At 36.7% G+C, this 13,933-nt stretch overlaps 1 protein-coding gene across 2 annotated transcripts in view; it reads left to right on the top strand.

Annotated features, from left to right (window-relative positions):
• Positions 1 to 13,933, top strand: part of SLC25A21 (solute carrier family 25 member 21) — a 254,227-nt gene that overhangs the window by 214,776 nt on the left and 25,518 nt on the right. For both annotated transcript variants that reach the window (XM_026120297.2, XM_026120299.2), the window contains exon 4: positions 10,155 to 10,221. In XM_026120297.2, coding sequence (XP_025976082.1) covers positions 10,155 to 10,221 — 67 coding nt within the window. The remainder of the gene's footprint in view (positions 1 to 10,154; positions 10,222 to 13,933) is intronic.

Consider the following 13,933-nt stretch of genomic DNA (forward strand, 5'->3'; position numbering starts at 1 on the left):
GCTAATCTAGCTGAGCTCTAAATGCACAGAGCTGATTACTAAGCAGGCTTAATAAGATGTTTGTGAACTACGCAAGGAGAAAGATTGTCCTGCAAATTCAGAAAAAATTAGAAATCCAAAAGGAAAAGCAAGTTTAATCCAAAATTATTTTCTTTTGAGATATTGTTGGTTGAAAATGTATTATTATTTTAAGTAATAAAATGCAGAAAGAAAGATTGAATAAAAAACAACGTGTTATGTGCTGCAAATAGCTTGTGTTGCATTTACTTGGACTGCTGTGTGAAATATTTTGTCCATTTGTAAGGTGAAATACTGTGCGTTGCATACTTTTAAAAGTAATTTGGGAGAGAGGTTTGGCTTGTTTTGTTTATGCAATGCCAAGGTGGCAAAATTTCTTTTCTACAGAAGAATTCAAGTTAAGAAGGTGCTGGATCAGAAGAGAAAAAGAAAACATTTCAAAAGAGATGTTCAAGTTAAACCTGCTGAGGCAGGTTTGCTGCTCAAAGAACACATTGCGAGTTTTTTAAAAAAATAAATAATTCAGTAGAAACTGCCACATCACTGAGACACAGACTCCATTACTTTCTAAAGAAAAAGCATGTCAAGTTTCTTTACAGGTGTGTCTGCAGATGAAGAGACTATTGGCAGGTGAGGCGCATGCTACAGAAAACAAGAGTAGATCACTAAATAAGAAATGACAACAATAATAATTAGGGCAGCAACTTCTACATGATTCTTCCCTTTACAAATTTGTCTTGCCTGCGGATGTGATGTCAAAAGGTATTTAACATATCTCCTCTACAATCTTGTAGTTGTTTTTTATCAGTAACTAGACTGATGGATATCACTAGTCTAAAACCGTACCATTGCATAATCCCTTTCTAACAGTTTGACAGGAAACTTTGTTTGGAATGTTTTAGCAAACTTTTGATAAGTCTTCCTCATTTTTCAGTCATCTAAACCTACCTTGTCTGACCTTTTTCCCTTTGAGAAAGTCAGAGTGAAGGTTAGTCACATCTCCAGACAAAGTAAGAACATGACATTGTGGGTGCTTTATCTTATAAAATTAGATATATATCTTTAAAAATTTATCTTTATATTACATATTGTGTGAGATGGATGAGAGGAATGTCAGCATAGTGTGGGAGGTACTGGAGTGGGATCAGTTTGGAAGCATTTCTGCATGTTGCCTGAAAAGTGAGCTTCCATGGTTAAAATGTATTGTGATAAAAAGGGAAAGTAAGTTTGTTTCTGTTATCTATCAACTCTGTTTGTTCTTAGATTGAAATAACATTGAGGAAAGTGTAGTAACCCATTTGGTATTTTTAGGTTTTTGTGTGTGAGGTATCCTCTTGGGCAGTTTTCCAGGATCCAGGCCAGTCGGTGTCTTATGAAGATCTTCATGTGACAGTTTTCTCAAACCGGACTAGAGTGAGCTGACAGGAGTGAAGGATTAGAGTTCGGTTTCACACCCGTGCCCTCCCTGTACCAAACCGGTGGTACCTGATGGGACTGTAGAGGTGGAGGAAAGGATCTGTGACGCTGTCCCTGTATCTAGGACTATCAATAAGAACTTTCTGTTTTTTCAAAGAATGATTTTTCTTGCTCCTGAGTACATAAAATTTTCTCTAATAACTTTCTTAACTAAAATATATGTTAGTGATTTTCCTTATAATGAGTAACTCTTGCTGAGTGAGCAGAGGCTCAAAACAGAATCCAGTTTCATTGACACACATATTCACTGACAGACATATTTTGTCTATCTTTAGACAGGTAGTTTCCATTAGAGCGAATTTCCTCACACGTCTTTATAGTAATACCTTTCGCTCCCATGATATAAATGTGTACCACAACTGTCTGCCAGATGGAAATTCAAGTGCCAGTGTGTGTGCATATTCATGGTGCCTTTCACTGCCTAAGTAGTGCTACAAATTTTGCAACACTTTGATCTCTGTGCATATAAGAGTGTCGCTCTCTACTGGTGCAACTATCAACAGTATTACTGTTACAAAATCATGAATCTTTTATGATTTCCTGCTAGAGGTACCATAAAGGGAGTAAGAAAAATATCCCAAAGGTCAAGATACTAAAAGATGGAATCAGATTAGTTATTATGTGCATGTTAGTTTGTATATATTTAATTATATCCTTTTCCTTTTAACACTAAAAAGTGCTGCCTTGAGATTTTTTTGAGAAACAGGAAAAATACATAGGTTTTTAGTTTGTTAAAAACACTATAAAACCAGTACTAGCCTAATTTTATTTTTAGACTTCAGAAGTTCTGTATGTTTATAAGTCCTAATAATTGCAGGCAAAATTTTGCACCTGCATTTATAGTTGCCTGCAGTTCAGTTTATTTAAAAATCTATATCACTGATTGCATCTGTAGGTTAAAAACATCTAAGTAACCTAAATTACAGGCACAAATAATTGCAGGTGTAGAACTCAGACAAACACAAAATGATCTCTCTGAAAGTTGGTCTTCCAGATCTCATTGGAAGTTATTCAGTGTATCATGAACTGAGAATCCTCTTGGGAGAGTTACTAATCTGTATAATGACAGTGAAAGCCTCTTCAATCTCTTATTTAGCCAGCAGATGGGAAAGAATACATGTAGTCACATAATTCCCAAGGGTCTACACATGGGGATATTGAAGAGTGTAACTTATTCCAATGAAGGCTAACATTTACTTGCAATCAAAAATTTCCTTCTTGAGACACATTTTTTCTGATGAAATTAAAACAGCTTAAAGTTGTATTTTCATTAAATCACTATTAGTCTGAGTAGGACACACTCCCAAGGCAAGTACAGAAATTGTGCAAATCTCATGATTTTATTTTTAATTGATCACAGTATCAGAGTTTAACACAGACAAATGTTCTCAGTCTTTTCCAGAAAATATATCTATTTATCCTCTCTATGCATTTTTTTATGTCAGAAACCGATTTCTAAATGCATAAACACAGACAAAAAATTCTATTCTTTTATTTGGTAGCAAAACTAAAAAAGAATCATTTTCTTGCATTCTTTAACTTCAATAGACCTAGGTGTGGTACTAATTTTAAACAGTGACTGCTTCCTGTCGTACCAGTTACGGCAGTACTGTTAGCAAAAGGGGGAAAAAACACCTTAAATTCTCTTCTAGTGTTTGAACAACTAAAACTCCTACTGAACAAATGAAGCATTCTGCCAGTTCTGACAGTCCAAAACGCAGCGAAGAATTTTTCTGTTTCAGAAGCTCTAGGCAAAGCTGTTTTGGCATGTCTGTCGCTTATTCCTACTGCAAACAAAGGTGCAGATAGAGGGAAGTCTTGCGGAGGAAAATGCTGCCGGTTGCAAGAAATGGGACGTGTAGACCCATTCTACAGCCTAGCTAGTGATTACGCCCAGACAATTCTGTAAAAGCCTCGTCCAGCTGCCAGTGACAGTAACGCTTCCTTTTGCATTGATTTCAGCAGGAATTACATCAGAGAACAGCTTAAGGGCTCTCAGACGCATGGGCAAAATTATTATTTCCTTCATTGGCAATGGGGGGGCCAGACTACTAGAAATGTGTTAAGAAAGAACAGAGTAAGGTGGTATCAACCCTGGAGAGTGAGCTTTGCTCTTCTGCTACTGAGGGGTGGCAGTCACGGAAGCAAGCACAGATTTTTGCGGCTGGCAGGGTCCGTCTCTTCACCACCAGCAGTTGCCATCATCCCATATAGCCTGGCTGCTCCCTTGGCAGCAGCAGTCAGCCCAGCCTCACAGGCCCTGGCACTTGCAAAGCGAGTAGCAGAGGTGTGAGCACTGTGCTCTCCCCAACGAAACGAGGGCTGCAGCAGCCACCAGCCCTGCCAGTGCCGAGGGCTGCTCCAGCATCAGGCCACCTATCGTGAGATCTTCTGCTGGGGTGGCTGGTAAATGGTCACCCCAGGCTCAGCCTGCAGGCATGCCGTGGCATGGATGTCTCTCCTGTGGGGGACTGAAATGTTTCTGACAGCCATGTGACAATCACTTCATTAATTTAGCACACTTTTAATCTTAGCTCTTTTAGTTATTTGTTCTATCTGAAATAGATGTCACTATCCAAATTTTAAAAAATCCAAATAAATTTAATATATATGAATCTATTACTCAAAGAATACATGGTAAGAATGTACCAGTTAATTAATTTATAATCATCTTTGAAACAAAAAGCCTGAACAAGATGTTTCTTTTTTATGCACCAAGAGCTGTTTAGGCTATGTTGTGCAATACAACACATGGATCAAACTTCACCTTCTTAGAATTTTATTTAGGTACTTGAGTGTAGCAAAACCCAGAAAGCATATGGGAAATATGTAGTGTAAGAGAGGGCTAGACCCTCATTAGAATCGTGAGAAATTTCAACAAATATTCCATTTTTTGCTCTCACTTTTTGCTATCATAGACACAAGAAAGGAAGGGGAAGGTTTTCATCTTTCCCTCTCTTAGGGAAGTTATTCTTAGGTGTGTCCTATAACTCATTTAAATTCAGAGTGCAGGCTAGAAAGCCAAAAATTAGCAAGGATTTTGAGTAAAAGATTGAGAGGTGATTAAAAGTCATGGAAGAAAGACTCATTTCTCAGTAAGAATAACAAAGTCACATGGATGATGGATCATAATAACTTCATAATCTCACCCACATGCAGTAAATATGGTCATGACTGCCATTCTGAATAAGTGAGGTAGACTGGTGCTGATTATTAATCCATTTCTTGGCCAGTCTAATCATTTCTGAGCTAGCTCCTCCTCTGCTTAGTATTTTTCTGAACTACTTTAGGAGTACCTTTCACTGACAGTGTTCTCCTCTATAATCAGTCAGTTTTCGTACTCTATGTTACCTTAGTTTATTTGGGGAGTTTCTTTCATTAGTTGGTCTGCTTCTTGTGTTGTTAGAGCTGGCCCATTGGTCCTCTTTTAGCATATAGTATAACATGAGCATTGCTGTAGCCACATGATAACACATAATTCTGGATTGCATTTAACTTGTTGTGAAAAAATTATGTTTTTCCTTAATTCCCATGTGTTGTAAGCAATGGTGATTTAGATGAATGAGAGCTCAGTGAGAAAAATGAAGTATGTTATGAAAATAAGTATTTAGCACTGGTGTCTAAAGTGGTAGATATGTGTCGTGTGAATTGCATAACAGAAATTCAGAAGTTAGCTTGGTTGTGTCATTGCTAGCTTTTATTGATATTTCTCTAGTGACATGTGTTTGATATTTGCAGCGGGATAATATATATAACATACTTCACAAGAAAAAAACTTGTTGGAGAGCATCAGAATGTTGAAGACTGCTTTTCTCTAAATGTGCCCAGTCTTTAATATCTTCTTCAAGTATGCCAGCTCTGTACATGTCCCCTCTGCATGACATCCAGCTTTCCCTATAGCCTACCTGTTCTGCTGGGCAAATCGTTGTAGGCACTGTGGTTGAGGTGAACTACATGTCTGTCATTTGGCTGGCTGGTTGCTCCTTTCAGAATAAATGGTTGTTTTCTTTTTCTCAATGGGAGTTACTAATTTACATCTGGCTTCACTAAGTGCTTGCCAGTTCTCCTGAAACTTCTGGGATTTTAATTTCTCCGATACTTCTAACCAAGTCAAGATAAAGATTACTTCTCATTAGTAATATATATTAGAGCAATATTGCCCTGTCTTCAATAGTTTTTACTTTCTGTTAGTAATAAATTCATGACATGCTACATGCCATGAAATAAGAAGATTTTTTTTTTCCTGGTAAAATTAAAACTTTAAGCAAACTGTATTACATTTAGAAATGTTTCCTTCCTTCCTTTGAAGAACATCCACCCTTCTGCCAAATAAGTCTTCAACATTCTTTCCATTTGTTGAAATAAATTTTTTTGTAAAATTAGAAAGTTACACATTACATTTAATTTAACTGACATAGTCATGAAACCTAGGGTTTTTTATTTAGATTTAGGATAACACAGTGGTACTGAAAGCAGAATTGGATGTAAGAGGTATTTTGTTTCAATTATAAAACAATGTGGGTAAGAGACATGGATTTGACATCACTAGAAGAAAGGGGATATTGTGTTCATGCCTTCAATCAACTTTATTAGATCCTTAAAGGGAAAATTATGTGAAAGACAGAGGAAGAAAACAACAAACTAAGCAAGATCCCAATTTCAGTATAATTTGGAGAAAATAACTGATTTGGGTTGGTCATCTTGCCAGGGTGAATGACTCAAGGCTTCCAAACAAGAAATGGAAACCAGAAGGATAGTGAAAGCCTGAAAGAAGAACAAATTGAGACGATATGATTGACTGTAATGTTTCAAAATCAACTATTCCAAAGATGAGTTTGGGCTGTTGCCCAGAATACAATTGGATAGTGATGTTCATTTAGACCCTTAACGCTGAAACAAAATAAAATGTTGTTCTGTCTCTGTTAGAGATTTACCTGTTAGTTCTTTCCAATGTTTCTAGATGGGGATATGATGTCACGTCGTCTCTCTTCTTTCACATGCTGCAGTGATTGCTGCTGCTGTTCCATAATTTTGCTGAATTTCTGATGAAGGCCTGCGTCCAGGTGATAATATCTTTCAAATGTGAGATGTCATCACCACTCATTAGCTGGCTTTGAAAAATTTTACATAGCATGTGCAAGTAGGCTAACACAGTATTACTGACCAAGGGAAAAAGAAGGTATACAGTCTTTGTGTGTGGCTGACATGGGAGCCATTAATGTTTTTGTTATTATCATGCTAGGTTTTTTTAATAAATAAATAACTCATTCTGCAAAGATTTCAAAGAATTATATCTTTAATGGGCAAGTTTTATAAAGCATTATTTGGAAAAAATGAGGGCAGCAGCTTGACCTCCATCTCAGACACAGAAGTTTTTGAAAGAGACTATGCTTTATGCAAAAATTTAGCCAGTTGACAATAACTGTATTGATGAGATGGGATTGTCTTCTAGTTCCTCCTTTTTCTTATTTCTTTCATCTTACTAGTGATACTGTTTAATTTCTATTTCAAATGGGAAGGGGAAAAAAACAAAAGCACATTTCATAATTGAATACTGAGCTAGTTCTTACTATGTTTACTGAATTATATATTGTGCATATTTATATGTATATACTCAAAGTTTTCATGTGTTTTTAGATTTCTAAACTTACTGTTCCATAGGAATAGATCTTAACCCCTTCCTATATGTTTTTCATTATGAGATTTGCCCCCACAAAAGAAAGAAGGCATAAAGCAGTGAAACTCAGTTACAGATGACTTAAAATTTTAGGGAGGCATAAAGCAGTGAAACTCAGTTACAGATGACTTAAAATTTTAGGGATTCCTAGGGCCAGGAATAAAGTTGCTGAGCTCTGCAGATTCTCCTGGTTCACAGTAGAGATCCCTGCAGTGGAAAACCTTCAGTGTTAGCCTTACAGCTGCAATAAGCAGATCAACTTGACATGACATGCACAGTGAATCAGGAGCAGTGGATAATTGTTTTTCATATTTTTAGTTCACATTTCTCCAAGATTTTCAAACAACCCACAGCCTGGCCTGCTGATCATCCGTATAGCTGGTATTTCAACACCTACATGTGATATAATGGTAGATTCCTTTCCAGAAGTGATTGTCTGCCTCCCAAGATTGCTGAGTTGGTAGATCTGTCTTTTGAATTCCTGGTATATCTTTCCCCTCCACATTTTCACTGGACGGTTTTCCCCGAGATACTTAGAGACCACGGGAACGCTACAGGATTTATATATTCAGTAGCTGCATACATTTGGATATACATAAAGCTGCACTGGAAAAGCAACCTGCACTGCTATGTAAGGCTAGGTAAAGCTGCTGTGTGTTTTTAGAACAGAGTTGTTGCTTTACACTGCCCATTTCTCTGCTTATGCATCTTTTAATAACGAGAACATCTGGACCAAGGTTAAGTCTCACTTTTCTGTAGCCAGGGCTACACCTTTGAGTAGAGCAGTGGAGCACATTTCATCTTCCAGTTCCAATTATGCTGGAGCACTAGAAATCCTAAACAGGGTGCCTGTTGTAGATATGCTGACAATATTTTAGACTGAGCTGAAAAGAAGAATGTGTTTATAGGGATCTGTATTCTTGTAGCTTATCCTACTTGAACCTCAATTTCAGTTTGAACTCAGGTTAAACTGCATGAATCACATGCTTAAAGCTATTTAACATTTCAATAGCTTGCTGAATCAGCAAGAATATACTCTGAATATGTGTAAACATTTAAAGATTAAGATTGAATCCAGTGAATATACATATACATATATATTTAAGTTCCTGAAGTGAGACCTAGGGGAAATTTAAGCATCTCACTCCTAAACTGAATTCCTGAAATCTCTTACTCCAAGGACTTTTGAGTATTTTGACATGAAACCATCCTTCTATAAAATGCCCATGGACTAGAATCCATAACTTGGCCACTCCAGAGGAAGCATAAGCAATATACCCACTCTGGAACATCTTACAAACCCTAAATTATTTTATTTACGTAGGAGCGGCTTCAGAAGAGGGCTTCAGAGAGGCATCAGAAGAAGAGGGGAAAAGATGATATAGCAGTTGTGGTATTTTACAGTGCAGGGGATTGTGAATTTAATTTTTTCCCCTTGATGCACTCAAGATAACCATGGGAGACTCTTTTGATGACTTTTCCACATCTTGCAGAAGTATTCAAATACTAGGCCATTTTACAAAGGTGATTCACCATCTTCCAGCGTTTTAAAGACAAGATACAAGTGTTTTGCTTCAGAAAGTGATTCTTCTGTAATTGCCTTCTTGCAGTCGCGAAAGACGTGTATAAGTTCTGAAGATGGGTAAGTTGTAAGATATAACCTTGCCTTGCTGATTGTATAGATGTCATTCTCACCTTTCCGGGTGCACTAGGTAATGTGCAGGCCAAGCACACAGGAACTATGTCTGCTCTCACCTGACCTGGTGGTCTTGAGAACTGCCTGATACTTAAAGCATTCCCAGGCCCCAGCTTCATGCATCCTCATTGGCCTTGTAAGCAGAGTTCAGGGTGTCTGCAAATACCATGTATCCTTGTGGCAGGCGATACTGATGTACTGTTGTGTTTGTCATCAGCCATTTTCTCTATTACACGTTAGCCATGCGATATTGTCAGGATGGCAGATGGGATCGATAGGACACAGAGTGCTCTGGCTTTCTTTCCTGTACCAGAAAGTATGCTCTTAAATGTGCTGTAAAGCACAGAGGATACCTTACATTTTCCTCTTTGGAGTATCCCCTGGGTCACCCTAGTGAAGGTTGTGAGTGCGCTCTGATGTGTTTCCTGCCAGCTGTCCTCCACCTTGATCCTGAAGCCTCTCTGTTCTGCTGTGTTTGATAGAGTTGCAGTTCTGGGCTCCTCTCTGGGAGGGCAGGCATGTAAAATCTAGGTGATGCAATGCCAAAAACTGCAACGAGTTGGGTTTTGCCCCCTGTCCTAACTCCCAAAGACAGCTGCTCTTGTAAACTTCTTAGCCAGGCCCCTTAGTGGGGTCAGGCAGCAAGACAAGAGCAAAGACCTGTGTGAGTACAGCAACAAGATATTGCCCAAATGTTTTTTCCAAGATGGAATATGTGTGGTCTGTTACATCTCTGTGAATAGCTAACTTGTGCTTAAAAGTAAGTTGTCAAATAAAGATCACGTCATATAGTTCAAGGTATATTTAGAAACAGACTTTAAAAGGCACCATAACCTAACTTCTGAAGATGAGCATACAGGGGTTCTCTGTGAAACTTTGTGAAGTCACTGTTTTTCCAAGTCTGTATTTTGTGATCTCACTTTTTAATATCATCATTAGTATGGCAAGAAAATGAATACAATGAAATAATACTTCCCCTTCATTGTCAAAACTGTTCTTCTTCATTTAAATACAATTTTCTGTCTATTCAGGATAAAAGGATTGAATTTTTACTTATTCATTGGTGATTTTTGATTGTCATCTCACCAGCACATAATAGAATTGGTGGCATGTTACTTACCTAACAAGTAAGCCACGAGAGTGTCACTGTTAACTAGAAGGGTTCATCTGTATGCTTGAAAATGCTGAAAAGTTAATTGCTTTATTCAAAAGTGAAAATAGAATAGCCAGTTTGGTCATGCTCCTTTATTTATCCATACAAAAATAATTTGTTTGTTCCTTTGACAGGTTGCTTGGCTTCTACAAAGGAATATTGCCTCCTATCTTGGCTGAGACACCCAAAAGAGCAGTGAAGGTAAAAAAAACATACTTACTCCTTTAAAAAAAAAAGAGTAGGGACAGTGACAGCTGGGAAACATTTATTTCTCCCCTACTGATTGACATCAGAATCTTAGACTCATTTACCATAATCTTCTAATTCTTACTAGGAGAAAACTTTCTTCTTGATGGCACAATAAAAACCGTGCTTGATTAAGAAGGGCAGGATGATATTCTTAAATACTAGGCTATTTTTTGACCTAAATATAAAATGTTACTGAAAAACAAATTACAATTGGTATATATAATCAATAGTTAATAAAATACTGGGTCATATTTTAGCCTCATAATTACCTCCTTTTTTGACATTTTGTTTTATTGTAAACACTTAGCATTTTGCAAAAGAACTAATACTAGAAATAGCTTAATAAATGAACACATTCATTAAAGAAGCCATTCCTAGTTAACATTTATTTAGTAACTTGGAGTAATATATCTGTAGATTTTAAGTGCTGCCCAGAGTTTTTGTGTATTCCAAAAAGCGCTCTTTTCTATATTCTCACCTTTATGAAAATTGAATATATAATGGCTGCAATTCTCTATCATGCAAAGAGCATTTTATACATTCCAGCTTTCTTCCACTTGAAATGGATGCTAGTCTATCAAAGTGTATTCATTCATTGTCAAATGTTGCTCTGATTTTCTTATTTTATTATCCTTTATGTTGATTTGTAGAGCATTACTTTAGTAACACTCCTAAGCAATATACATCAACATACAATATTATTTCTAGGTTTCTTCAGTTACACTATGCAACTTTTTAAGATCGTAACCTAGTAATTAAGAGCCTCATCTTACAATTCAAAATCTGTCAGAGCATTCATTGTGCTATCAGCAAAAGTTTCTTTGTCTTTTACCTCAGAACTTTGGAGTTTTCTACAGTTATACTGAATATGTCTAAAAACAGTTATGGTACAGAAGCAGATGTCTTGATTTTCCTTTTCTTTCTTTTCTTCTTTCTAAAAAGGCTGCATATGGTTCTGGTCTTTAGTCTGCAATTAATCATTCACTTTCCAATTCCATTATGGAGGGATAGTATTTGTATAAAGCGACAGGATGTAACTTTGTAATATAATCCTAAAGGAGTTCTGGTAATGTCATCTTTTTGTTTGCATTATCATTTTTTGATGCAAATGATGTATGCCACCTATCTCAAAATTATTTAATATAAATAGGAAAAGTGAAGCTCTATTCAATACCAAAGCTGCAGTGAAGAATACATGGATGATACTTAAAAGCTTCCTAATAACTTGTTTTCTTCAGACTGTGATGCTTCCTGTGTCTCTTCACATCATTTCATTTGACAGAGGACAAAGTCAATCAGATCATGCATTTTAGATACCAGTATATATGTAGTCAAAATATGATCCCAGGCTTCATATCTCTCCTAGTAACCTGAGTTATTCAAAAGTCATGAGTCACTTTTTCTTACTCAAAATTGGCTCCACCCCATAATATTTAAGATAATTTAGAATCATAGAAAGATTTAAGTTGGGTGGGACCTCTGGAGGTCATCTGGTGAGCCTCCTGCTCAAAGCAGGGATAACTTCTTAGTTACATGAGGTTGCTCGGGTGCCTTGTCTAGTCAGGTTCTGAAAATCTTCAAGAATAGAAACTCTACAGCCTCCCTGGGCTCCTGCTGCAGTGCTTAATTGCTCTCACTTTGAAGAATTTTTCTTTATATCCAGTGCAAATTTCCCCTTTTGCAACTTGTGACTGTTGCCTCTTGTGCTTTCGTTGTGCACCTCTGAGAGGAGTCTGATTTCTCTATAACTCTCCTTTAAACAGTGGGGGACAAGAATTAGGTCCGTCTTTGCCTTCTTATCTCTGGGCTGAACCAGCTCCATTCTCTGAGCCTCTCATTTGATGTCAGAAGCTCCCAGCCCCTTAAATGTCTTAGGGGTCCTCCTGTAGTGAGATGCTTTCTACCTGATTCTTGGACTTTTAAGCATTAGGGCTCAATATTGTTTCTGCAACCATAAGAATCAGGTAAAAAAGAAGTTTAGCTTTCAAATGCTAAACGTGCTTTTTAATTGTCATTGAATTCTTTAATTCTTTACACTATTCCTTGAATTTTGCACTGTTCCAAGGACACCAATAGGACTTTAAGCTACCTTGAGATATCAGTTATATTCTACTCTGGAACAATTCAGTGACAGGACAGTAATGTGCATATAATCCTGGATACTGAAGCTGTTTCATGCAAGGTGTCATCTGCCAGCACAATTTCTAACATCCCAAGCAGAGTTTGAACACATGCATTGGCCTGAAGAGACTCCAGCTTGGCTCAAACCTCCACTACTTTCCGACCTTATTTGTATATGAATGTAAAATATCAACGAAAAATCATGGCTTACTTTGGCTCACTCTCCTCCTTTTATTCTTCTAATAGTCTCTCTCATTCTAACAGGCCACAAGATGTCCCTTGTTCACTTCTGAGCTAAACGGTAGGATTCAGAGTCATGGAGGGCTATGCCGGTGCCTGTGGCTTTGAGACATGAGAAATAACTAGGAAAATATTTAACTTTTAGCTGCTTATCACCTGCAAGAAAGCCCAAAAGGTAGAGAGGCAATTTGTAGGTTCCAGAAGCCTTGGTTTTGTTTTGTAAAGAAAGTATACATTTTTGTGACATTTAAAAGACACTATAATTTAAACTTTTCAAAAATTTTCCTTACACAGTGTACAAGGAGGAGTTTGTACTGAGAAGAAATGTACTTGTCTTACTGGAATAGTATATTTATCTGGCATGATTATTTGCCTGTAAAAATAAAGCTACTAAAAAGAAGTTATTTAGCTGAAGTTATTCAGCTTTAATGCTGAGCGTCAAAGACACAGGTTCACTTTTAGGCAACTAGGTTCTCATGTCGGTTCTGCTGTTTCTTTTTTTCTCTGTCTTTATTTCCCTTCTAAAAAGAAAGCTGGTATTTCTGGAAGATGAAAAGTCAAAGTTTATAACTCTATGTTAGATTGAACTTAGAGGAAAGAAGTGATGATGCCAATACAATGGTTAACAGATGAACTTTTGGGGCAAATTTATATTGTGCATGTGTTCCCAGACATCTTGTTTCAAGCATATATTTTTACCTTAGAGTTATTGAGACATCTGGTAAATACTTTGACTATTTTCTGTGTAACTCGAATTAAAGTGTATCTTTGCCAGATGGACAATATTGGTTATTATATACACAAAAGCATGTTTTAAATACATTTATCCTGAGATTTTGTGCACAAAGCTATTAACTTAATAGAACCATAGAGAAAAAGACAAATTACTCTGTGTTATTAAAAATGCTTTGAATGGACATGCATAGTACAAATCTGTATGCTATCACTAGATACTTCTGGCAAAATTGTCACTCTAATACACCCAGCAAAATGTCTATTGAGTTTTATTGCTATTGATTTGTTTTCTTTTAAAAATGATATAACATGAAGCACAGTTACTATTAAGTAGTTGTTTTATTTATGACTCTAGGAAGCTATTGATTTTTAAGGTAAAATTTTTAAGACCAAAAAATTGCTAGGTAATGTATTTCTGCCTTTATTACAACCATTTTACAAATCTGTGAGACTATGGAAAACATTAAGGAATACCAGAAATTCCATTAAAGGTTAGGAGGGTAACAATGAGTAGAAGGATGTTGGAGAGAGAATAAAGCAAACTTTATCACAATAAGAAATTAATTTA

The sequence above is a fragment of the Dromaius novaehollandiae genome, chromosome 5, assembly GCF_036370855.1.
Source record: "Dromaius novaehollandiae isolate bDroNov1 chromosome 5, bDroNov1.hap1, whole genome shotgun sequence".
Lineage (NCBI taxonomy): Eukaryota > Metazoa > Chordata > Aves > Casuariiformes > Dromaiidae > Dromaius > Dromaius novaehollandiae.